Raw genomic sequence first — 25,576 nt, 5'->3', positions numbered from 1 at the left:
TTTTTAGGCAGTCACTCTGTTTATCAGAGCTGGCGATCGCTTGACAACCCTGGAGGGAGGGCGAGGGCTCGCTCATCGCTTTGAGTTAATCCGAGCTAAATTGTAATTAAACTACGTAGCAGCTTTGAGGTACGCGCGTGTGTGCGTCGTCGGTGGGAATCTGTCGTATGGGCGAACTGCTCGGTTTTTGTTTTTGCTTCGTGCTTTTGGGGGCAGCTGCAGTTGTGCCCCCAACGCTTCGCGCTTGTGTGCGTGCTTGTGAGTGGGCACGGAAGTAAGGAACACGGGGGCAGCGCGGCCAGAGGTCAAAAGTGCAAACGCGGAGCTGCTCGTGGAGTGCATCGGCAAGTGGCAAGGTCGAATGCGACCGAGCAAATCGCCGCATCCGTAAATTGCTTAGGTGCTCCGCCCACGAAGAATCCGGTGGAAAGGAAGGGGAAGGTTGAATAGCATCGTTCCCTAGTATCTCCACACACACATTCCCCTAGTGCCCGCAGTGCTCATGCTGATAAGCAGAGGGAGCGAGAGAGAGAGGCAGAGCGCGTCAGCTGTTCAATGTTTTGACTGTGTGCGCGCACAGGTTTCGCTTGGGTCGCAGCTTCGTTCTTCGATCAGTTCCGTTCGTGGAAGGGAACCGCTCGTTCTACTGGCCTTAGCAAGTTCCGCAGGTCCGCTGACCACCAACCGAGCCGCGTGTGCTGCGAACGTTCTTCGGACGTATAGTTGGCTTTTCCACGTCGGGGCAAGGAGCGCGGCCGCTGACGTCTCGCTCTGACGTCCGTACCCTCGCCACCCCCAGTAGTCCGCCCTTGTACGCGCGCGTGTGTGTGCGATTATTGTTATTATTGTGCTTTGTGACGCATTAAAATAACGGCAAAAGCGGGGCGTGTTTGCCAGTAGAGAAGCTCCGGAAAAAGCGCCAATCGGACAGGTGTCGATGGCGAAAAGCTCGAGGTGTCGAGCGTAGTAAACAAATCAAATACTGACACCGCGCTAAGCCTCAATCAATTCAAGAAGCGCTGCAATTAGCGATTTGATTAGGAGAACTTAAGAAACACCAGATCTCTAAAGTATTATTAAACGTGCTAAACACGCAACAAATCCTAGGCTTCGTTTACAAATCGTTTGACCCGCGTATTCGTTTACAGAGCTATGGAAAATCCCCAGCCCCGCGGAAGAAGGGCCAGCACCAGCATTTAATTGCCATTGCTGCGCCAGAGACATTAAAAAACCATTAAATGTGCCGCGTCACCAGCAGCTAAAACTGTGAACGCCAAACTGTTTCGAGCGCACGAGTGAAGAATTTGCATAGGCATCCCCCGGCACTCGGTGAAAATGATGCTGAATAAATACGAAGGATTCCAACGCACAAGCCAAATGTTTCCCCACCAACAGCAGCACCAGCTGCCCCAGCTGCAGCAGCAGCAACCGCAGACACTGTCGCTGCCCCACAACTTCCCTCACCTGCAGTACGGAGCAGGAGCGGTCGCGCCGGCATGCCCCGCTGAGTCCACGGCGGACCTGCTGAAGGCGGAGCGCGAGTCCATCCACTCCGGACAGTTCATGGTCTCGCACTTCGAAGCTGAGGAGGCGCAGGACGACCTCGAGGACGACGGTGAGGTGAAGATGCTGGACCCCGAGGATCCCGAGCTAGGCAAGCCGGGCGAGCCGGCCAACACGTGCCGCGACGTCCAGCTGTACGTGCCTCAGACGGTGGCCCACTTCAGCCCCATGGACCAGGAGGGCGACGAGAGCAGCATGAGCATGGTGGCATCGCACCTAGAGATCGAGACCTCGCTTACCAAGCTCTTCAAGTGCATGAATCTGGCCTACAGGTGAGTTGCAGAGTCCCACACGGCCAACTGCCTTAAAGAGCGGCAGCCGTTCAGCGACGAGCTATGGAATACAGTTTCCCGCTTGTTCACGCGCTCCGAGCGTGATAACGCCAAACTGGCCAACGAAATCCAGCAACCCAAAAGCTTGGACCGCTTCGGTCGCATAATCGCGGCACATGTTGCTCGGGTTACTTTGGACCCAACTTTGCCTCAATCGCTTGTTTTCCTCTCTCACCTCTCTTTCCCCTTCTTACGGGTGGTACGTTTCCCATTTCTGCAAACGTAGCGTAATCATCACGAAAAAATATCAAAATATTGCTACAGCGATATCAGAATGATTCCAAACCACCAATTTCTGAAGTGGCTGGCTATTTGTCTGTTCTTACTGGCGAAACAAACTGACCAGCTAAAGATTTGGAAATTAAGTAACAAGGATATTAAATAATAATAAAGAATTAGTCTAACTTGAGGAAGGTCTTTTTTTTGTAGTTTTTAAAATAGGGAATAAACAATAAAAATATTATTGGGATTTGCAAAATGAACAGAGTCACAACATTTTATGCATCCCAAAGATAAACACCTTTACTTTCCTCTGTTTGTGCACCTTTGCGTTGCATTGGGCACAAAACAGATTCTGAATATATGGACGCATTATTGTTGGCACTACAAATATATTGTGTTGACACTATCAACTCTAAGAGCACTAAAAAAACAATACATATGATACTATCAGTTGATGCCCCAACTTTAATTAGTGTTAAGTGCTGCTAATTATGTAGGTACGTTTATTAATAAAAACAATAAAGAGTACTATTGTGTTTAGTCAAATTTTGTTAAGGTATTTAAATACATAGGTAGTTGTTATCCTTATTTTTTTTAAACTGTGCAAATAAACTGTGCACTTCCACATTTTTATGCCATTTCTGTTCAAAGAATTGTATCTCGAGATATAAGTATGCCCACTGCACAGATTTAAAAACATCTTTCATATAAATAAATTTCGTTGGTATACCAATTCAATTGAAATTGATAAACCCAAACGTATATGTAATTTTGTTGTTAAGATATACTTTCATAGTAGGCGTTGGCTTCTCCAAACTATATTATATTTTTAAAACAGCTTATTAATGTTCCTTAGTTTGAGAACTTGAATTTAGTCTATTAACAACACATATGTAAATGTAGGATTAAAATGGTTGTTATCCAAAAGGGTGCACTGCATACTTCCATTTTTATGCCCTGTTGGAGGGTATTACGATTTCAGTCAAATATCACAAGAAACTCTTTGGAACCATCGTAACAAAAAATCCTTAAACAAAAGTCTAGTTTTCCTCTACAAGACTTTTTTTGCTTCTAACTTTACTTCAGTTTATTTGAGTAAACCAGATACAATTTTTAAATCCGAATTTTACGTTAATTTGTTGATTTAGTTACAACCGCAAAAAAAGAGGACAATTTAAACACTTTTAAAAGTTTTTTGCAAATTAAGAAATATGTTAATTTTTGATTTGGAGTTTTAGAGGCTGTTAAAATTCAGGGGTTCAAATAAGTTGTGACCCACTGTACGGAAACTATAGGAAGTTAATCACGTTCAAACAGCTACGTCACTAGATAAAGCAATATCTAAATTCTTCTGTGAAGGGGCTCCCCCACATGAAAATGTTGTTAAACTGCTTTCGAGTGCCAGGTTGTGCAATATAGTTCTCATTTGAAAGGTTCTGTTTGAGAATAGCAACAAACGGCAGGTATTTATCTAATGTTAGTCCAATATATTTGAATGAATCACCAGCTACGTAGAAAAAAATAATGCTATTTATGAAGTGTCTTTTTGTTCTAACAACAATAATGAATCAACAGTGGAACACATTGCGTATCAATTGATTCTTATTGTTTATTATACGTATAATCATTCACCTTGATATGTATTTATTAATTGTTTTTAGCTTAGTTCGATATTACATAATTCGACATCACTAAAAACTCTTCATTAGGAATGAGGCAAAGTGGCAGAATATATGTACAGCTGTGCATATATAGGCAGATTTTACAGATTGTGGCTTGTTTGGGGTTAGAGGTCCGAGTATTTTTAGATCACAATCTGCGTGTTGCTATAATATTTATAAACAATTCGATGTGTTTATTATAGACTGATAATATTGACACAACGATCGAGATTACAACAGAGATAATAGGAAAAAGTTTGGGTAATGTTCAGAACCAATACGTAGTTTACCTCATTCCCTCCTCGATATAGTTTTTTCCACCCGTGCTTACAAATTTGTTCTATAGCTTGAGTTAACTTTTAAATAACACAACTTTCGTATTTTCAGTCAAAAACTCACATCTCCCAAATGGAATCATTTCAAAGGAGTTCGACTTCGTTGGAAGGACAAAATCCGTCTAAACAATGTCATTTGGCGTTGCTGGCACATGCAATGTGAGTAATAATCTTAGCTTTAACAAGAGAGTAGGGGCAGTTTATCTAAGAATGTATGTATTTTGCAAATCTTGAGCGCAAAAAATAATGTTTTCAAAATCAAGCAAGGAAGATAGATTTGGCAAGCCGAAGCACAAGTCGAGTTACTCGAATTAAAGCAGAGTGAATTCTTTAGGAACACTCGCAAAATAAAAAGTATTGACCAAGTATACCAATAAATATAACAACATATCTTGATGCCGAGGCACTCTAAACAGAAGTAATGCTTTTAGGACCCTAAAACAACGATTGATTACATTCAATTAAACAAGGGCAATCATATTTAACTTCCAAAAGTGCATTAAAATCTAATTTATTAAAAAAAAATTATTCAACGGCTTTTTTTATTATAACTAAAAGTCTAACGTTGGCATTAATTTAAACAAAATGCGAGAAAATATCGGAGGACATTTATATAATATCTCACAAAAACAAAAAAGTTTTTTCTTAAATAAATGAGCTTTTAGTCTGGTTTTACACGATGATTGGAATTAAAAGAAGATTTTAAAAGATTTTCTCAAATATCTAATCAGGCTGAGTTATTAATTGGTTCTACCGTGTACAAAGAATCTGATAGGAGCCCGTATTGTTTATTTGCTTAGGGCTCTTGGGATTCGTACTTTGTAGAGGTTTTCCACATGTTATTGGCATTGAGCGGATCTGATTGGCCGCAATTGGCATTGGTAAAATATTCCGAACAAATTATACGTCAATTTGATGTTTATTTCCTTGAAAAGTGAGGCACGTGCAGCAAAAAACCCCCGAAGGGGAATCGGAAGCATTTAAAGCACACTTTTGGCTGGGTAGCAAATCTTCGGTAAGGGTTGTCATCTGGTTTCGGGCAGATCCCAGACACGATTCCCGGCTGGCTGGCTGGATGGTGAATCGGGTGACTTGGCGTTGCCAGGCGGGCATCGTCGGCTCTTTTTGCCGCCCTCGCCACTCCGCGCTCTTATCATGTTTTTGGTCGGCTGTGCCGCTGGCCCTTATCAGAGTCTGGACCTCGGCGACTGTCATTTGGGTTTCGTGGATTTTGTTTTTGGCCTGCTGGCGCTTAATTCAATTCAAAGCTAAAGCATTGGATTCCGGCGGCGGTGACTGGCCTCTTTGGGCGTTGCTTCTTCGCAGTGACCGCCTGCTCGCTCGTCTAGACGGGCTCGGAGTTTTCCCGCGCACTTCAGCCGCGGACAGGAGTGTGGCGCAGTCTCGAGTGCCCCTTTGATTAGCACCTCGTCATAGGCAGCAGCAATGACAAGTAAATTATATGCTTAGGCAGCCCAGCAGAGTCGCGAGCCAATCGGCCAGCCGGCTGACCGTCTGCTACCGCTTCAGCTGCTGCTGTTGCTGCTGATACCGCCTCAAAAGTTTCCGTTACATCATCCGAGTGGGAGCGAGTGGGAGGGTGGCAGCGCTGCGTTACAAGCCACCGCGAGGGCAGTGATTATCTCCTCGCTCTCCTAGATGCGGACGACAACGGATCGGAGACAAAGGCAATGGAAAATTTCATGTTTACTTATAAGAACCAAATTAACATGTGTGGATGAGGCACTAAATTGCTCTACCTTGAAACTAGAACTTTGACATCCGCAATTGTGCTGTTCCTCGGCAGCCTTGGAGTGCCGAAAATATAAATTCCAATTGTTATGTAACCCTATTGACATCTTATACACTCGAATCTCTGTTGTGGCCACGTCGTTCAAAAGAGTATTTTAAACGGTGTAGCACGACTTCCTAATGAATTCGATTAATTTGCAAGATTAATCTTCCGCCTTGATTTGCCTGTTTTATCTCTCAAGTCGTATTGTTGGTGCTGACGGGCCAAGTCGAGGCACCATATTTTTGGACATTCTTAGCAGTCATCGTTGTTATCAAATTATAACTGTCTGTGGAAAAATTCTACCGCTTATAAGGGTGTTTCTAAAAATAAACGATCTTAGCGTTATCAGGAAAACCGTTAGTAAACCACAAAAATACCCTTAGATTCAACAACGTCGCTCATTTTTTAAGTTCCGCAACAGGAAGCCATTGAAGACCAAAATCATTAGCACTTTAATTATTCTATAAATTTTGACATTTGGAGCCCCAAAAGATGTTCAATAATATAACTATGAATTTCTCTGCACCAAAACTAAGAACATTACCTTTGTCGGTAACATTTTATTTTTATACCCTTGCAGAGCTAGAGGGTATTATAAATTCAGTCAGAAGTTTGCAACGCACTGAAGGAGACACCACAGCCCCATAAAGTATATCTATTCTTGATCAGAAATTCGTCTATACGTCTGTCCGTCTGTCTGTTTCTCTTTAAACTAGTCTCTCAGTTTTAAAGCTATCTTGCTGAAACTTTCCCAAAAGTTGTGTAGTTGTTGCACGCAGTATATAATTCGGAACGGGCCGGATCGGGCGACTATATCGGATTCTTATGCCGTTGTTTTTGATCAGATCGACTAGATTTCTTCCAGACGGCGTTTTCTAACTATTATTGAATTTCGGATTAAATTTTATCAAAATCGGATAACTATCATTTAGCTGCCATAGGAGAGATCGAAAATTATATATAGAATTAATGGAAATAAATTGATAACATCGTTGTTTTTTATCCCACGAGCATGATTTTTTGAATATCAAGTTTTTTAACAACGTTTATATTGAGAAAAAAGTTTCATAAAAATCGGTCAACTATATCTTAGAGCTGCCATAGAAAAGATCGAAAAATCTATATAGAAATAACGGAAATAAAATTATAACATCGTTGTTTTTCATCAGACAAGTACGATTTTTGGAATATAGAGTTTTCTTACAACTCTTGAATTGCGAATTAAATTTGATCAAAATCGGACAATTATATCATATAGCTCCCATATGATCTATAGTCGAAAATATGGAAAATGAATAGAAAAATCGTCTTAGCTTCGATGTTGTCTAGCTTTTATGCGTTTTGTTCTACATATTTGATGACTGCAAGGGTATATAAGCTTCGGCTTGCCGAAGCTAGCTTCCTTTCTTGTTTTACTCTACGGTACTTGTAGTGCCTACATGTGTACGGGATTTAGTTAAGATCTAAGATCTATTTGCTGTGTGGTAAAATTGTCAGGAACGTCACAGCTCTCCGAGATAATTGTTGGGAAGAGCCACTTGGGCAGTCACACGTGTTTCTAGCAACTGTTGTCATCTCGGGGAACTCGCTATCTCTATCTATCTCTGCCTAGAATCTTATCACTCTCGTTGCTTTTTTTATGTTTTCCATACTAAACAGTATTTGTGTGTTTTCCATTTTTGCAGTCATACAAAAGCGCAGAACCCCGGTGTGTCAATTCGCATCGCCGCTGGACGTTGACATACATAGTAATCCTCAAGTAAGTACCACCAAATATAAAATATGGCTGAGATGCGAACGACCTGATACAAAATTAGGACACGTGTAATGACCAATTATACACTATTTGTCCTTTACGGGAAAGAAATTAAAATTGATAAGTGCCATTTAATTTGTGTACATTAGATCGTTAAATTTGTTTAATTATCTTGACGTTTATTCGGAAGTTCTAAAAAAATATTTTAAAGACAAGTTAAGCAAGAAAGGATGCTAGCTGCGGCTCGCCCTTGTGGTCATCAACCATTATTGTTATTGTTATACCCTTGCAGAGCAAAAGGGTATTATAATTTTTGCCAGAAGTTTGCAACGCAGTGAAGGAGACACCTCAGACCCCATAAAGTATATTTGTTCCTGATCAGCATCACAATCTGAATCGAAATACGTCTGTACGTCTGTTCTTCTGTCTGATCGGACCCCTAATTTTATTCTATAAAAGCACATAGTTGCTTTCCTTTCAGTTTATATAAGTAAATTTTAATGACTTACGCTTTAATTACGAAATTATTAAATCAAATTTTTTACTGAAGCACAGGCTATTAAAGTTTGTATACCATTGCAGAGGTTATTATTTGGTTTATTTACATTAGCTGAGGGCTCAATAAAGAAAATAGACAGAAAAAAAAATTTGTAAATTGATGAAATCAAAAATCAGTTGTAAATAGAGCCTTAGTCATTGACTAAATAACGGGGCCACTCGAATCGCCATGGGGCAGTCCACATCGGACCACCACTCGCATGCGCGTCATAGAGTTGGAATTACCTGCGAGAAGTGGCGCACGCCTGGAATGGTTGGCCGAGATATCCTCATTTAGCAATCGCCGAACACTTTACTGTCCGCGAGTGACGGTGCTCCCCAAGGGAGGACACCACTCGATTGCGGCGTGATCAGCGCGCGATTGTCGTGCGCCATCGAATTCGGCGAGAGATACGGACTGGACCCCTGGAGTGCCCTGGTTTTACCATCTTCTTTCTGCCAAACTCTCTCCAGCTGCACGTGATAAGAGCGGCGACTTGTGGTGGTGTTATTTTTAGCTGTCATTAACCTATTGTCGGGGCAGCGGTATTTATAGACCGAGATTCAATTGAAGTACCACAATATATAATCGGTGCACTTATCGTTTGGCAACTTTCGCTGGAGGCAATACAGTTTTAAGCCTGACACTTTAAGATTACGAACGTGATTCAGTTTCGAAACACCAACTACTGTAATAGCTGAAAGTTATTCAAATTCGGTTCCTATTGTCCATTTGAGTGAAATGGGCACTGTATTGACCTTAACGAAAAGGTGCGACTAATCGAAAAGATGCAGTTAGGAAGTGAAAAATCAAGAAAATATGTTTTTTAAAACCGATTGTAAACTCAGAAAATCTCTTAGTTAATAAGGCCATTAGGTTTCTATCCTAGCTTATGGGGAATAGCTTATGCAAAGGAAAGTGACAATTTGAATCAGTAATGAAGTGCGCAAAATATGGAGCACTCTCCGGAATATTACCTCTCCCCCGTTATCTCGGCTGGCATTTAGATTACGAACAATCATTATTAAGTTAAAACACACAGTATATATTTGCTCTTGATTAGGAAATTAACAAGGTTTCTTTGTAAACACGCCTCTCATCCCGCTTTATCTTTCTCTTCTACCCCACACAGACTGTTGTTCTTGAAGGCAAGTACTGGAAACGTCATTCAGCTGTAATCAAAGCTGAGTACAGAAAATGGCGCAGAAACTATAGATCGAAGGCTACGGGCTGCTTAACGTACGATTCGGTAAGTCATTAAACCTTTCCAATGGCCTTTGTAGAGTTTTCCATTTCCTTGAACTGTACCAGAATTACCATGTACGTAAAGATCGCTGTAAATAGCTGTTTCGAAGGAAAACTTGTTAAATAGTGAGTGCTATGGATTCAAACTAGCTTACCTTGAACAAAGTGCTCTTGTCCAAGGCGAAGAAGCCGAAGGCCGTTAAAATGGGCTGTTGCCTCAGGTTCTTGAGCAGAAACTTGTCAATCTGTGAAAAATATTGTACTGAGTAAAAGTATTATTCGAATTGCACAGAGTCGACTTACCATCCTATCCAATCCAGTTCCGGTCCTGGGTACTTTAGCCAATATCTTTGCGGTCTTGTTCGCCTGCAAAACAGAGTAAAGGTCTGGTGTCACTACCACAAATCTGCGCGTATTTCTACAAGACTATTCCCTGAACTCACTTCCACCGCAATGCCGTTCGTGCGCAGCATAAGAACCAACATAACCATCCAGGGTGCGTCCCAGATGGAGGAGGTCAGAAGCATCGCGAGCCCGCCGTGCGGACCGAACTTGCCCTCCAGCACGGTGCTGATAAGGTAGAAGGGCCCTGCAGGCGCCATCAGCAGCACCAGGGCCACAATGGGCAGCATGAGCGGGCCGAAGCAGGCGTTCAGCTCCCCGCCGCACACCTCCACAATCTGCTGCCTGCCCCGGAGGGCGGGGAGCAACGCGCCCTGGCCCAGCTGCTGGTTGAAGTGCGTCAGGCCGGCGGCCATGACCTGCTTGAGGCAGACGAAGAACACCAGCAGCAGGCAAAGCACCGAGTAGGCGTAGGTGTAGACCACCAGGCATAAAGCCAGCGGGAGCGCGGCCAGTCCTGCGCGACTGTAGCCGTGGAAGTAGTTGCCGCAGCAGACCGCGGTGAGCACGCCGTAGAGGAGGAGGTTGTGCAGGAACTGGCGGTCCGTGCTGCTGTCGACGCACCGCCTGTTGAGGCGCAACAGGTGCTGCACCAGGCTTCTGTGCCGGTGCCGCCGCACGTAGAGGAGCACGTAGAGCAGCACGAGCACCAGGCACGTGCTTCGAAAGATGACGGTCTCGTAGACGTTGCCCGTCCGGTTGTAGATGGCTATGTGGAAGCGGTGGGGCTGCAGGTGGGCGAAGGCGAAGCAGCCCGTGCTGGCGACCAGAACGAAGGCCGCATAAACCAGGGCATAGCGGTCGAGGCCAGGCGAGTCCAGGAGCTGACAGTGCTCCGGATCGAAGCGCCAGCACATCATGCCCATTAGGTGCAGCAAGCGGAGGTACAGTCGAAGGTCTCGGCAGACGTGGGACATTGTGCTGTCTAGGGGTCTCTGCGAACTGACCAATCCACCGGGCGGGTATCCGGTTTCATTGCTTACTTGCCCGATAGGGAAAAGTCAATATTTTCACGGTAATTGATTGGCCCTGATGGCCGCAACTAATTAAATTGGACCCCACTTCTTTCGGTGACTCCTGCCATGATACATTGACTAGAACATCCCCTTGTTTTGTAGCTTTAAGCCCTTGAACTTCAGGCAGTCTCTTGGTGGAATAATCCCTTTCGAAGCGATGAACAATCAATATTTCTTGTTTGCTTTCCTGATGGCCAAGCGAAAAATTTGTTCTATGATTTGGTCGTACAGTGAAAATATTCATCTATTATTGGGTTTTTGAAATATTTCAAAGTTAAGCGACTGACTAGCAGATTAAAGGGACGAAAAGGGCAGTACTAACGATGTATTCAACCTTTAGAAGTTAGATCGAGAATGGAGCATGTATTACGACTTGTACTAAACAGTTTCATTTGATAACTTGTGAAAGTTGAAAGCTTGGACTTTAAATTTTAAACACACCCAGTTAATAAACTATACCTATGCATAGAAATCTACCTAACCTGCTTAGGCTGTTCGAAAAGGGTTACTTTAAAAAACTTGTTTGTTTATCCTTAGTTAGCTGTTCTCAAGATGCATGATCTCTGAATACAATAACAAAGTATCCTTTTATTAAAAATTTGAAGAACTGTTAATAAGCGGTAGAGTATATAAGTAAATATTTTAAAGCTCACACGGAAATCCCCATAGCTGACTCTGAAAGTATCGGGGCTTCAATAGGACAAATCCGTGTAGCAAAAAAAACGTAACCAGGTTTGCAGAACCTAAACTCCATTCTCATTTGAACTTAAGGGGTAATCCTACCCTGGAGGCCCAAAAAAAGGGCCTATTTTCGTGAATTTTTTTCAAAGCTCCTGGGATATTCTTACAATTTTTGTTTATTGAATATGAATATATAATGCTTCAACTATAATCTGTAAAATTTTGAAAAGAAAATATTAAAAAATGAGCGAATGAGAATGCCTGAAAGTTGACCCCATCAAAAATAGTACCCTGGCGGTAGTCAAATTTTCTCCGCCAATTTTCATCTGAAATCAAAAATCCAAAATTTTTCTTTAAGTGTATGTGTCTGACTCGTGTTTGAACGAAGGATTTTTTTTTAAATTAAAAATTGAATTTTTTACAACGTTTTTTATAAAAAATTACGTTTTTTGCATACATTTTGACCATATTTCGTCCTATAAAATAAGTTCTATTTGACCAAAAAAAAAATCCTTCGTTCAAATACGAGAAAAACATGTCTAAAAGAAGTGTGCAAAAGGAGAAGTCGATCGGTGCAATAGTTTTCGAGAAAATTTGACTACCGACTTTGAAAAAGTCGTTTCGAGAAAAACGCGTTCAAAGTTTCAAACCCTTTGAAACATTCTGGAAAAACGGCGCTTTAAATTTCCCTCATTCCTACAGTTTTCCTCCGATCGACTTGAAATTTTCGGACAACATTCCTTACACTTTTTACTATTATATAAAAAATTTTGAAAAAAATGAATTTTTTAAAAGGTCAGGGGTAGGATAACCCCTTAATGTCTTCAATGGTATAGAAAGCTTCCGTCCTAGTCCAGTTATGTTATTCTTTTAAATGGGTATAACAAGTTACTCACCTCCTTCTGAATACCGTTCATACCCATGGCCAACACTAACAGAGCCACCCAGGGCAGGCTCCAAAATACAGCAGTTGACGACATAAAGACAAAACGCCAGTTCTGCATATGTCGGCCTTCGAAGATAGTGGACACCAGGTAGAAAGGTCCGGCGGGGGTTATCAGCAGAATAAACCCGGTTATGGGAAGTAGCAGCATGCCGAAGCATTGGTTTACCTCCTCATGGCTTAGCCACATAACTTGATTGTACTTGCGAAAGATTTCATAAAATACGCAGCTCTCTTTGCACGACTCAAGTCCTTTAAGGAATAGTTGATTGTAGTGCTCTAAGGTCGAGAGCAGAATTCGCTGACAATGGACGAATAGGACAACTAGCTGGCCAAGAACGAGATAGGAAAACCCGTACTGCAGAAGGTATATGGGAATCGTGGCCAAGCGAACGCCTGCCGCCCAGTATCCATACGCGTAGTTCAGCATGCAGGCCAGGAACAGGGTTAGGTGCAGGAAATAGGGGAACACCGACGACAACGCTCCCCTGCTGCTCTCGTAGATTCGGTTGCACCGTAGCATCGACTGCAAAAGGCTGGCAAAGCGGCACCGCCGCATGTAGAGCTGGATGTAGACCAGCAGAGTTACCACGCAGCAGGACCTAAAGTTGATCAGGGCATAGCAGTTGCCCGTGCTGTTGTGCCTGCCTATGACAAAGTGGCCCGGGAAATAGAAGCTATAGACGATTAGGCTGCAGGTGATGCCCAGCACGGCCACCAAATACAGCCAGGAACAGCGCTGCTCGAAAGCGTCTTCCCGAACCAAGCTCTTCTCAAAGTTGATGCTGAACCGCAGGACACCAAGCCACCGCATGGTTCGGAGCTGAACCCTCAACTCCTTGAACGCGTTGCGCGACATTTGACCCGCGTCAGTCAACTAATTTTATAAGTCGTACTATCCTTTGATGTTTTCACAGAAAATGTAATGGCTTTCTAATGCAGGCCCTCAGGGACAGGGCAAGTCGACTATGAAACAACTCCATTGGGTCAATGTTTGCCCATCTTTGTTGGGGAAAAGTCCCCTAATGGATTAAAATGTTCCGCCTACACATTTATTTAGCGTTCCAATAATACGTTTCCCTTCCCAAGCTAAGTTTCTTATTAAATAGCTTTAGTGGAAATTGTGAGATTACAAACCTCTCTTATCTTGGCTGATATTTTTCATACAAACTTATTTCCAAACTGCGCAATTTGGTCCTTAACTCGACTGCTGTTTTTAATAACAAAACTCTCTTTTAATAAAGTTAAATTTGTAAAGTTACAACACCACCTCCTAAGCCATGCTGTTGTTAAGACCTGCACCTAGTAACTCTACCTGCTAGTTTTTCAATAAGTATAAAAGCTGACGGTGGGGTCTAGAAGACATCTGAGCTCACCTCTTTGCCCACTACGTCGGTGCGCAGCGTCATCAGGATGGCCACCATGATGGGCAGGTTCCACAGGAGCGTGGTGGCCAGTGCGTGCCACAAGTACTGCCTTCCCGCGTGACTCGCGTCGATCTCGAAAACAATCGTGATCAGAAAGAAAGGAGCGGCCGGCGCTGAGAAGAGTAGGAAGGCCATCAGAAGCACCTGCACAAGGCCGAAGTCGGAGCTCAATCGCTGGCTGCAAACGCACAGCAGCCGACTGCGCTGACGCAGGCGAAGGCCGCAAATGGAGCCTGATTCCTGGCTGGTGTGGACTGCTCTTGAAAGGTCTTGGTTGTAGAGGAGGATCAGGCTAGCCGAGATCCGTACCAAGCAGTAGTGAAAGGCTACGACCAGACCGGTCAGCATGAAGCTGTAGGTGGAGATTGCAGTTAGCAGGACCGCCTTCCAACCTTCCATTCCGGAGTGGCCAAACGCCTTGCTCTGCAGCAGGCCGCAGAGAAGGACTTGGCTGGCGTACACAGCGTAGATCCCTGCGAACTCCGAGGCGTGCCGATTCTGGAGGTCCTGGCGGTTATGTTGCAGTAACAACGAGATCAGTGCCATCAGTCGGTCACGACGCACATAGAAGTACAGGTGGATGAGACTTGTGGTTAAGCAGGCTAAGCCATAGTTGGCCACAAAGTACGTGTTTCCCACTTGGCCGTACACGGGCAGCATGTACTCTCCAGGCCCCATCATCACGTTACCCAGCGCCCCAAGGGACAGACACTGAGAGCCTAGCAGTGCCACCAGGGAGAGGATGCCACCTTTCTTGGACGAGTGCGATCTGTAATCACCGTGATAGTCGTGGGTGATGCAGAGCAGTCCGAGGAACTTGAACGTTAGCAAATACACCCGCAGCTCGACACCGAGAGTCATGACGGAACACCACCAACTGACGAACGGAAGCTCAAGGGATAGCGTAGCTAGTTTATTGAATAATCAATAGTTATTGAGATACAGATTGCAGCTACAGCAGAAAAGGCTAGTGACAGCCGTTGATTCACACGCGCTCTTCGAAACTATTAATGTCGTTCGAAAAAGATGTACAATTTATTGGATGTCTTATCTTATCTTTCGGTTTCAATAATACCATTGTGTCTTTGCCAGATAGCATGGGATAATCGGGAAATGATTAAAGGAATTCAAAATACGTTGTCCTTAAACATAAAGGCAGGATAATCGGACCAACGGAAATGTATTTTAAATGGAAGGGTTACCGATTGATTACCCTGCTTTATACTATTATATATTAAGGTCTTTACGATTGCTGTAAACCATTGATAGATATGTTATTCAAACCCGAATGGATCACTTAAGAGACACGTTCTCCTTGTACGTACCTGTATGCTGACGCGGTTGCTTATAAAACTAGCCGCACAGGTCATCAGGGTCGGAGAAAGCCAGACAATATTCGTCACACACTTAAGAACGGGTGACCTATCACTTTGGATGACCATAGTCAGATAAATGACTCCAGTTACGTCCAGCGAGGCGAACACCCACGACAGCCACACGATGAACCCGTAGACGAGACTAATCTCGTCGTTGCAGAGAAGCACCACTCGGTCGTGCAGCTCCAGGCATCCCCGCAAGCGAAGGGAGAGGGCACTGCCCTTCTTGCGGTCTCCGGACTGATCGACGATCGCAGTGATCTGGGACTGGTTCCAGCTGAGCACCAGGCGCAGGATGTGCACCATGCAGAAGTAGGTGCCCATCGTGAGACTGGTGACGAGGTATCGCAGGGGGAATCCGAGTGAGGTTACAACAAAGAGTCGCGGAGCATCCGACAGCCACTCAAGCACACACGTCTTGATAAAGTTACCCACGTATATCAGGTTCGTGACCACGATTAGCCAGAGCAGGCGCTTGGGCAGCAAGAGCTGCACATGGCCTAGGTGCTTCCTCCGGTAGAGCTCAATGCGCCGGACGATCCGTAGATGCGGGGCCTGCAGCCAAATAAGCCAGGCGTTCTGGACCACCAGAATACCCAGTGCAATCACCATCACCAGCCGGTCGAAGTGGTTGCCGGTCTTGGTCAGCTCGCTCTTGAAGCATTTTCGCCAGAATAAGACCATGACGACCATGCAGCCTACCAAGTAGGCCTGCAGGGCGAGGTGCACCACATAGCAGATGAGGCTGCGCCGCAGTAAGAATCTCTTTTTGGTGGGAATATAGTCGATGCAGAATATGCCCAGGTACCGACAAAGGCGGTAGTAGGCGCTTAGTTCCCCCAGTTGGTCGTCCATCGCGAATCACTGTCTATCGGTAAAGTGAACTTGGTTCAGTTGATACCATTGCTGGTAACTCGACATTAGCTAGATTTGGATTTGATACCCCGCAGGGGGAAAACTTTGGATCCATACATTTCCACGAAGCTGAGGCAAACGAAAAATATTTATACCCTTAATATTTTTCTTGGGACAGTCTGTGGAACATTCCCAACCAATGTGGGGTCGATGCGATCTAACTTTATCTCATGTTTTCATAGTTTGGTTCATTCTTTATAAAGCGAGGAGTGCTAGTTGGTCGGGACACAGGACTCCAAAAGCTATGTTGATTTTTCAAGATGGTTAGTCAAGCGTTAACGTAAACTCACCTGGTTAAGTACGTCATTAACGACTAGGGGAAGGACGAGGTAGAATACCATCGGAGCCATCCAGCCAAGTATGAAAAACATTTCGTTGATCGATTTGAACCCTTCCAAGTTGCTGATGTATAATATTAGCACGCACTGCATGGCCTGGTAGACGGAAAGAAAGAGCAGCACTCCGCCGTACACCGCCACCAGTTCCGCTTGGCCCAGCAGGAGAATCTCATCGTGGGCCCTCAAACAGCCGGCCAGGTCTGCCGTTGAGATGGAGGCGCTGGACAGCAGACCCTCCAGCTGCTCCACCTGGGCACGCAGCAGTCCCTGCAGGACTAGCACCATGCCGCAGTAGCAAGTGATCTGGAAGTTGGCGATAATGCAACGAGCTGCGAACCCCAGCAGAGTGATTGCGTGGCTAAGCTGCATGCCAGTCAACCAATGGGGACTAAAGCCGGCCACCATGGCCCCGTAGAAGAGGCACACGGCCATCCAGACGCGATCCAGACACCGGGTTTGAGGCATAAACTGGAACTGGAAGCGCCGCGCCAGCTGGGAAAGCCGCTGGAGTAGGGCCACCTGCGCCTCCTGCTGCGAGCGGAACCATAGGTTGGCCAGCAGTTGACTGGCCGCGGTGGCCAGCATCACTGCGTTGTCGAAGGTGTTGCCGGTCTGGGACTGGGTGTCCATGTAGTAGAGAGACTCGGCCAGGGTGGCAACTAAAGCTGACAAGAAAAGCCCAACGACCAGAAGCTGAGTCGCTATTGAAAGCCAGGTGCTGTGGAGCCTGTAAAGCATCAGCGAATCGAAGAAGTCCAGGTCCGTGAGCCCCAGGTAGCGTTGGTATCGGAGGATGGACAGGAGCTTCGGATTCATCCTGCGTACATGTGCTGTTTATAATAGTCAACTTCCAACGCCCGACTGACTGACAAATCAGCAATCTAACGACTGTCAATATTTCAATTAAACTAATTGCCGAGTAGGGTGCAATGGGAACACTCATAGCATTAAGCGTTGATGATGATTGCTTCTAGATATTTTCTTTTATAAGGGCTCGTACTTAGGCAGAATAAATTGAATTATTTATATTCCCATTAAGTGGTAAAAACTTTTTTGAAATGCACTCTAAGTAAACTTCGATTGTCACGTCCCAAAATTTTAACTTGTCTATAGAATCAGCGAAAAATAAATTTCGTTAGTTGTGATTATTATTTGCATTTCACATCCAAAAACATTACCTGGCGTCACCCCTTTATCATTTATTAATTTATGCGTTCCTCGATTTTTGATTTTAATTACGTTGATAAATGTTTAATAGTGCGAAAGATGGGAACCAGTCTAGGGTGTAATCGATTAGTTAACTTGCATGATGAGGTCCATTTAATGCTGGGTCTCTGGTAAAACTTACATTTTTTTAGTGGTGGGTAGGGTCAGAAAGCAGAAATTGTCGTTCCCGCATTCTCTTAACACAAATCATCTCCAGTCGACGAGAAAGTTATGTTATTGAGGTTTAAAAAATATTGGTTTAAGGTTATGGGAAACTTTATAGGTACATTTGTATTAATAGCTTCGGAAATCAAATTAGGTATATTTTGTATTATAACCTTTTTGTGAGGTAGGCTGATGGCTGCCGTCGTTGTACCACGCAGACCACATGACCATACCGAATGACAGCCATTCAAAACTTAAGTGTCTAGCATAACATCAACCACTATCGCCTTTTGAGAATCAAACGATAACCTTCTACCTGTGATACCCTTCTTGCAGAAAAGCGAGTTGGACTTTCTGGAATGGTCGCCGCTTAACGATAGGAACTTGATGCCAGACGACTGGACAACGGACACTTTGTTCTCGGCTATAAATGTTCCATTTCCGTTTCCTGATTCCAGAGAAATTGGTAGGTGACACCTGTTATACAGAAGAAGCGTATGCCTAACCCTTCTTCCAATGATTAGCACGTGGCGCTGGCATCGCGGACTTTATTCAACCTAGTTTGGGGCCGTTGCAACCGAATTTAGATGACATCGACATTACCTTCTCAGGTGGGTAATCGCTTTCACAAAGAAGCTTGAGTGGTAACGGAACTCTTTTCCCACAGACCTAATATCCACCACACGCTTGCCACCTGTTCCAGAGGAGGGAACCGACGCCGAAATGCTCAAGAACGACGAGTACTGCCTGTCGGCCATTGTGGGGGCACCCCACACGCTCTACTGCAACGACAGTGTAATGGATGTGGTGAACAGCAGCAACGGTGGCGCCGGGAATGTGGACGCAAGCATGCTGGAGCTCAACACTCCCATCAATAGCATGTCGTACAGCGAGGTGGAGCAGCGGTTCTCGGTGGCGAGACAGGTGCAGCAGCCGGCCACCGATCCTCAACTGCTCGGGGACCCCAGCTCGATGCCCGCCAGGATGCACGGCGGCAAGCACTTCGGGGCTGTCGGCGTCGGCGACAACAGCAGCAATAGGTGCATCATCAACGGCCGCGTGGCTAAAAGCACTCAACGGCCGTTCCGGCGGGAGCCGCACAACTACGACAAGGCTCAGCCCACGCTGCACCAGACCAACCTCTACCAGCAGATGCTGGCCGAGCAGCAAAAGAACCAGCAGCAGCAGCACGTTGTCGGCGGCGTAGTGTTGCAGGCTTCCTTTCAATCCCAGCAACAGCAACAACAGCAGCAGCACCAGCCGCAGCAGCAGCAGCAGCAACTCTCGCAACAGCAACATTTTCCGACTCAGCAGGCGAACGCCTTCAACAACCAAAGTTTCATGAGCGGTTACTCAGACAACTACCAGCAGCAGCAGCAGCAGCAGCATCAGCAGCAACTGAACGTCAAGGTCGAGCCCCTGCATGCTGACGTGTTGTCGTTGCTGAACGACGGAGGCTACAACTCCATTGGCTACAAGCCCTATCCGCAGTTCAAGAAGTCCGCCTCGACGGGAACCTTTCTCAATGTTCCCCGGCTGCCGCAGCAGCAGCAGCAACTGAGCTATTTGCAGCAGGAGCCCCCGCAGATGCAACAGTCGCTGCCCCTGGGTCTGAGCACTCAGCAACTTCTGCAGCTTTCGCGCCAGCAGCAGGCCAGCAACACACAGCAGACACTGCACCAATCGACCGTGGCCAGTTTGCTGCAGCAGCCGCAACAGCAGCAAAGCCATCAGCAACCGCAGCAACAACAGCCCACTGTCAGCACAGCCACCTGGGTGTCGCCGAACACCGTTTTGCCAAAGGAAATCCATCGCTCAAATAGCTTGCCCCTGAACGTCTCGCTGAACAAGCTGCCCGACGGCCGACAGCTCATCCACGAGCAGCCCTTCGCTGTGCCCAAGTACCACGCCAAGGGCAAGTCACGGGTGCGCAGCAACTCGATGCACCAGCAGCACACGTCGGTGGTGGCTGCCGCTGGAGCGGGAAGCTCCTCGTTGGGCTCGCACAGCTGCAGCAACCTGGTGGCCGCGCAGCAGGCCACCAGCGACCCCATGCTTAACAGCACCCTGGCCCAGTTGCTGACTTCGAGTGAGTTCTTGGTCAATCATAAACCTGCAAAGTAACCCCAAAGCATAGTCTATTTCAGATTCTCGCCTGCAAACAGCGGTGGCAAACAGTTCGCCCTCAAACTCGTCTGCCGCCAGTGCCATAGCCACCACTAGCAACAGCAGCAACGTGTCTCCGGCCCTGTACGCCAACGTCACAACGCCGCTGTCGGTTCCGGTGCCAACGCAGCAACACTCACCAAAGAAGTCCTCCTCGTTGCCCATGGCCATCAACCCCGCGTTGCACAGCCCGCCAGGAGGAAGCAGGATGCACAGCTTTGGGCCCACTACGGCTAACCTGGGCAGCAACAGCCTAAGCTTGTCTCCTGACTCGCCGTTCCACGAGTCCCAGGACTCCCCGCTCTCCCCCACGGCCAGCCTCAAGTATCAGCCTAGGGACACACAGCGGCGGGCCGGCCACATCCACGCCGAGCAGAAGCGGCGGTACAACATAAAGAACGGGTTCGACACTCTGCACGCGCTCATCCCACAGCTGCAGCAGAACCCCAACGCCAAGCTGAGCAAGGCGGCCATGCTGCAGAAGGGAGCGGACCACATAAAGCAGCTGCGCCAGGAGCGCAATGTGCTGAAGGACAAGATTGAGGCTCTGCGAATGGAGCGGGACGAGCTGAACAACTCGCTGACGTAGGCAAATCGAGCACTGGTGCATATTTCAGCAAATAACTCTCCTTCTCTCTTTTGGCCAGGCACCTTCACTCCATTCTGCCTGCAAATGGGGCGCCTGTAACCAGGCAGGGCACGGAGCATGTGAGGCAGCTATACGAGATATATGTGCGGTACAATACGGTGAACGACTGGAAGTTTTGGATTGTAAGTAAAGGAACAGCCTTACAAATTACCTTTATTGTAGAAGGCCGAGTAAATAAATCCTTTGTAAACATGAAGAAGAAGAGGGACAAGTAAAATTATAGAATTTATAGAAGAAATCATCATTAGACTAATTAAGCAATTAACTTTAGAAAAGCAAATCACTAGTGGTATTATGACTAATTACATTTTGATTCATTTTTTAGTTGGGTCTCATTCTGGAGCCTTTACTTGCCTCCTACACATCAACAGTCTCGAGCGCTAGCCTTGACGAACTTCGTCGCACCGCCTTCCTGTGGGTGGATCAGCATTGCTCCTTGATTGATCTGCGACCCGGTAAGAAACCCTATTTCAAACAAATTGAGAATTTATATTAAGTATATCACTTTGCTTGCAGCTGTTACGAATAAATTAAAGTACCTATCTATGCACACGGACATTGTGTCAGATCCACCAAGCACGTTGCAGGAGGAGGTGGCCAAGGCCCTCCAGATTTCTAGTGGCCAGCATCCCAACCTACATGGCCCCTAACCGTTGATGCTGATGTCCGTGATATGAATTTATTTAATTCAATCTTTATTTAACATATAACTCCAACAAATTGTGCAGCACTAATTGTACAAATCGCAAATTAGGCAGATTTTTATACTAGAGATTGGCAGCCGGCAATAGAGAGATACGCAGAGCAGCAATTAGTGCCTACAATCTTTTACTTAAGCGTAAAATAAACTGACGATTTTACAAGTTTTGACCTAAGCTGCATATATTTTCTGGGTGCTTTATGCTAAAATGGTTCGTTATTTCGAAATAAAAAACATTTTATGTTGTTATATTGAACTAGAATTTCTTCTCAAATATATATACATCTATCAAAAATAAAATAAAGTTGGATATAGTTATTCAATGTCGTGCCTACTTTCGAAATTTGCTTGATTGGCAAAAAATCTAAATTTCATCAAAGTATACCAAAAACAACCATAAGTAAATCAGCGGACACATAAAAAGATGATTCGGAAAGTGTCAAAAGGGTAGCTAGGGTTATTCCTGCTTTAACGGGCCTTTATTCAATATGGCTTGCGTTTTGCTTTAAATATGTTTCCATCTACAATAAAAGTAAAAATGTATTTCATATAAGTTAATTGATTTGCTTTAAGCATTTCATCATACATATATAAACTTTAATTATACGCCCTTCGGCAGTATTATGATTTTGTCGGCCAATTTGTGTATGAAATGTAAAGTAATACTATTCCCCAAAAATGTGTTCTTGTTCTTGTTTGGTTCTTCGATATTTTTTATGGCTGATTTATGATGTATCCTGAACGATACATCTTAAACCCTGCGATAGAATTGAAAGAATTTCAACAATATTGTTGAGTAAAAAAAATCTTTGCCGACGAGCTTTGTGATACCGATTAACAGAATATAAATTTCATGAACTGGTCAGTGTACTATCGGCCCTTGTCAGGTCGTAAACTTTTAAAACATTTTCCACAAGATAAGGTTGTGGGGGAAATAGTCGAAACGTAAAATGCAGCAAAATAGCCAAGGTCTGCAGCGGGCCAAAGGCAAAAATTGAGGAGCAATTCGTATGCGCTTACACGGAAATAAAAGCTTTCTCGTCACAAAACTTTCGATACGAGAACGAAAATGATCAACAAGCTTGATTCGAAATACGCAATTGTGTGGGTCGGGCAGACAGCGGCTCACAATCAACTCGGATTAGTACAGTGACTGTTTACAACGCCTGCAGTTGAGTCGGTTGCTCCCCGCGCAACCATGAAGGGAATCATGACATCAGTTTTTGTGGCTGCTGCCGCTGCCGCTGGCGGACTCCTCGTTCTGCTCCCCGTTTTCGCCAGCGGGGGAGTACTGCTCGTATTGGGAACGGTCTGGCTGTGGCAACGCCACCACTTCGGGCACTGGCAACGATTGGGCGTGCCCTGCATTCCGGCAACGCCGTTTGTGGGAAATGTGTGGAAACTCTTGCGCGGCGCCTGCTGCTTTGGGGATCAGTTCCGAGAGCTGTACGAGAGTGATGAGGCTACCGGACGCGCCTATGTGGGAATCCACGTTCTTCACAACCATGCGCTGCTGCTCAGGGATCCGGCTCTGATCAAGCGGGTACTGGTCGAGGACTTCTCCCAGTTCTCCAGTCGCTTCGAGACCACGGACCCCGAGTGCGACACCATGGGGTCCCAGAACCTGTTCTTCTCCAAGTATGATACCTGGCGGGAGACGCACAAGATATTTGCACCGTTCTTTGCCGTAGGAAAGGTGCGTCAGATGTATGGGCTCCTGGAGAGCATCGGCCAGAAGCTCGAGGTTCACATGGAGGAGAAGCTACTGGGAAGAGAGTGCATGGAGGTGGAGGTCAAGCAACTGTGTGCTCTCTTTACCACGGACATAATTGCATCGCTGGCCTTTGGCATTGAAGCACACAGCCTCCAGAATCCCGAGGCGGAGTTCAGACGAATGTGCATTGAGGTCAACGACCCGCGCCCAAAGCGGCTGTTGCACCTCTTCACAATGTTTTTTTTTCCGCGATTGTCGCGCAGGGTTCGCACGCATCTCTACTCAGATGAGTATGAGCGATTTATGCGCAACTCCATGAACTACGTCCTTTCCCAGCGCGAGGCAAGTGGAGAGAAGCGCCACGATTTGATCGACATATTCTTGCAGTTGAAGCGATCAGAGTCCGCAGGAAGCATAGTTCATCGCCCGGATTTCTTTGTGGCCCAGGCAGCTTTTCTGCTTTTGGCTGGCTTTGACACCTCGTCGTCAACTATTACTTTTGCCCTGTATGAGCTGGCCAAAAACACTGCGGTCCAGGATCGATTGCGAGAGGAGCTGCGCGCGACCCTTCAGCAAAACCATGACCAGCCGCTGAGCTGCGACACAGTCAGTGGACTAGAGTACCTGCGGCAAGTGGTGGACGAGGTTCTCAGGCTGTATCCGCCTACGGCGTTCTTAGACCGCTGCTGCAACTCCCGTGAGGGGTACGATCTCTCATCTTGGGACTGTGGATCTCCATTCAAACTTCCTCCAGGCACTCCGGTGTACATATCAGTTCTGGGACTCCATCGGAATGCACAGGTTAGTAAAGAAAATTTCAAGTTTCTCTCCTTACTCCACACTTGCAAGATCTTTAGTTCTGGCCAAATCCCGAAGTCTTCGATCCAGAACGCTTCTCATCCGAGCAAAGAAAACAGATTCATCCCATGACGTACTTGCCATTTGGCGCAGGTCCACGAGGCTGCATCGGGACACTGTTGGGCCAGTTGGAGATCAAAGTAGGACTTCTTCACATCCTTAAAAACTTTCGGGTTGAGCTCTGCGAAAGAACTTTGCCTGAAATGAGTTTCGACCCCAAGGCCTTTGTCCTTGCTGCTCATAATGGAACTTACCTCCGTTTTGTTAAGAATCAGCTTTAAATAAAATGAAATTCACGCCTTAATTTTTAACTGCAGTAATGTTTATTGGTAATTGTATTTGTCACATATTTTGTTCTATTTTGTATTTAAAACTTTTTGGGTTCAGCTCAAAAGTGTTTACAAAAAAATTGTCAACTTGGTCAATTGATGTTGATTTTATCAATAAAAAGAAAAGTAATGAATAGGTATGTTGCCGATTTAAAAGTAAACAAAGATTTAATTTCATAAAAAATTTTGAAAACTTTATTTTAAGTCAATATATGTTTACATGCTTCAATATTCAACATCATTTGACCAACGCAAAATATTTGACAATTATCAACCATGTGTTGTTTTATAATTTTTTTCATGTACAATTTATGAAACTAAAAATGAAGATTTTCGAGTTCTCTTTATACAAATTATGCAAAAATAACTAAAGCAATTTTACACAGACATTATCAACATAAACTATAGCTAATAATTGTTTGCATTTTCTGTTTTCATACCTAATATGTTGCTTGATTTCAAGTACAAAATAATAACGGAAAAATATTATTTTACACTAAAACGCCGAAGCGTTCGACGCATTTTTTCACAATTTGCGTACCCAATACACGGAAGTTTAAAAATTAACTACAAACTAGGAATACCAATGTACAACGATGTATGAGGCTAGTAAAGTAAACTTCTTTGTGAATAGTAATATTATGTGTATTTATTCAAAAGCAAAATGCAAAGTTATGGGTATTGGTAGGTGGAAACTATTTAGGTTGATTATAAACATAGATTTTGATTGATGCACTGTATTTCGATGACTGCTACAATTCTGAAACATGATTTCGAAGCACTGTATTAGGTTTGGCATAAACATCCGTTTAGCTTTAAAATTGCATTTTGTTTTGATTATTGTATCGAATATGTTAAGCTGCCTGAAGCTGGACTTTTTGGAAAGCAAATGTCAAAACCATATTGAGAAAATTATTTTTTTTAATTTAATTTTATTCTTTGTGAATAATTTTCCAGGCAAATGTAGTGCAGTTTTTCAAATTGAATTTTTGGTTTTCCCTATTCATTGCGTGGCTTTACCATTTCACGACACTTGCCAAAACACCAAGACATGTTGTTAAAGAACGTGTTGTGGCCGCAAAGCCCATCTGTTGCATGTCAACATATCTACAACATACATTTGTTTATGCATGTTTGTTTATAAGCATATAGACGTATAGCTAGTCAATGACAGTAATAGTAGTGTAGTTTCGACATGACATACAATTATATACTCATATATAGCGTGTTTGTATTCTCACTTT

The 25,576-nt window shown here is 44.8% G+C and overlaps 5 protein-coding genes across 8 annotated transcripts; 2 read left to right on the top strand and 3 right to left on the bottom strand.

The window, feature by feature from the left end:
• The first annotated feature begins 10 nt into the window (after positions 1-10).
• Positions 11-21,606, top strand: LOC108093397 (protein WBSCR14 homolog). Of its 3 annotated transcripts, none has more exons than XM_017193419.2 (12): positions 11-102; positions 1,149-1,835; positions 4,166-4,272; positions 7,594-7,667; positions 9,335-9,451; positions 18,253-18,382; positions 18,441-18,527; positions 18,584-20,005; positions 20,064-20,667; positions 20,730-20,853; positions 21,057-21,186; positions 21,248-21,606. In XM_017193419.2, the coding sequence occupies exons 2-12, from the start codon at positions 1,336-1,338 to the stop codon at positions 21,379-21,381; spliced, it is 3,429 nt and encodes a 1,142-aa protein (XP_017048908.1). In that variant the 5' UTR covers positions 11-102; positions 1,149-1,335; the 3' UTR covers positions 21,382-21,606. The 3 variants fall into 3 exon arrangements, with proteins under 3 accessions (XP_017048908.1, XP_017048907.1, XP_017048905.1); XM_017193418.2 differs by having other exon boundaries at positions 26-129; XM_017193416.2 differs by lacking the exon at positions 11-102 and having other exon boundaries at positions 453-1,835.
• On the bottom strand, positions 9,452-16,147 carry LOC108093401 (gustatory and pheromone receptor 39a-like). 2 transcript variants are annotated; one of them, XM_017193430.1, is made up of 4 exons: positions 15,242-16,147; positions 9,751-9,813; positions 9,603-9,692; positions 9,452-9,546 (listed from the first exon to the last, which is right to left on the bottom strand). In XM_017193430.1, exons 1-4 carry the CDS (start codon positions 16,145-16,147, stop codon positions 9,460-9,462), a joined length of 1,146 nt encoding a protein of 381 aa, XP_017048919.1. In that variant the 3' UTR covers positions 9,452-9,459. The 2 variants fall into 2 exon arrangements, with proteins under 2 accessions (XP_017048919.1, XP_017048920.1); XM_017193431.1 differs by lacking the exon at positions 15,242-16,147 and adding an exon at positions 9,891-11,411.
• Positions 12,248-13,690, bottom strand: LOC108093402 (gustatory and pheromone receptor 39a-like). Its single transcript, XM_017193432.1, has one exon. The coding sequence runs from the start codon at positions 13,346-13,348 to the stop codon at positions 12,404-12,406; it is 945 nt and encodes a 314-aa protein (XP_017048921.1). The 5' UTR covers positions 13,349-13,690; the 3' UTR covers positions 12,248-12,403.
• On the bottom strand, positions 16,267-17,721 carry LOC108093403 (gustatory and pheromone receptor 39a-like). The gene has a single exon (XM_017193433.1). It carries the CDS (start codon positions 17,359-17,361, stop codon positions 16,483-16,485), a length of 879 nt encoding a protein of 292 aa, XP_017048922.1. The 5' UTR covers positions 17,362-17,721; the 3' UTR covers positions 16,267-16,482.
• Positions 21,607-21,721: 115 nt separating the features above from the next.
• On the top strand, positions 21,722-24,319 carry LOC108093399 (probable cytochrome P450 6t1). The gene is made up of 2 exons (XM_017193426.2): positions 21,722-23,946; positions 24,003-24,319. Exons 1-2 carry the CDS (start codon positions 22,630-22,632, stop codon positions 24,282-24,284), a joined length of 1,599 nt encoding a protein of 532 aa, XP_017048915.2. The 5' UTR covers positions 21,722-22,629; the 3' UTR covers positions 24,285-24,319.
• The last annotated feature ends 1,257 nt before the right edge of the window (positions 24,320-25,576 follow it).

This window comes from Drosophila ficusphila, unplaced genomic scaffold (assembly GCF_018152265.1).
Source record: "Drosophila ficusphila isolate 14025-0441.05 unplaced genomic scaffold, ASM1815226v1 contig_636, whole genome shotgun sequence".
Classification (NCBI taxonomy): domain Eukaryota; kingdom Metazoa; phylum Arthropoda; class Insecta; order Diptera; family Drosophilidae; genus Drosophila; species Drosophila ficusphila.
The sequence above is the reverse complement of the archived record's forward strand: the minus strand, read 5'-3'. Positions and strand labels throughout refer to the sequence as shown.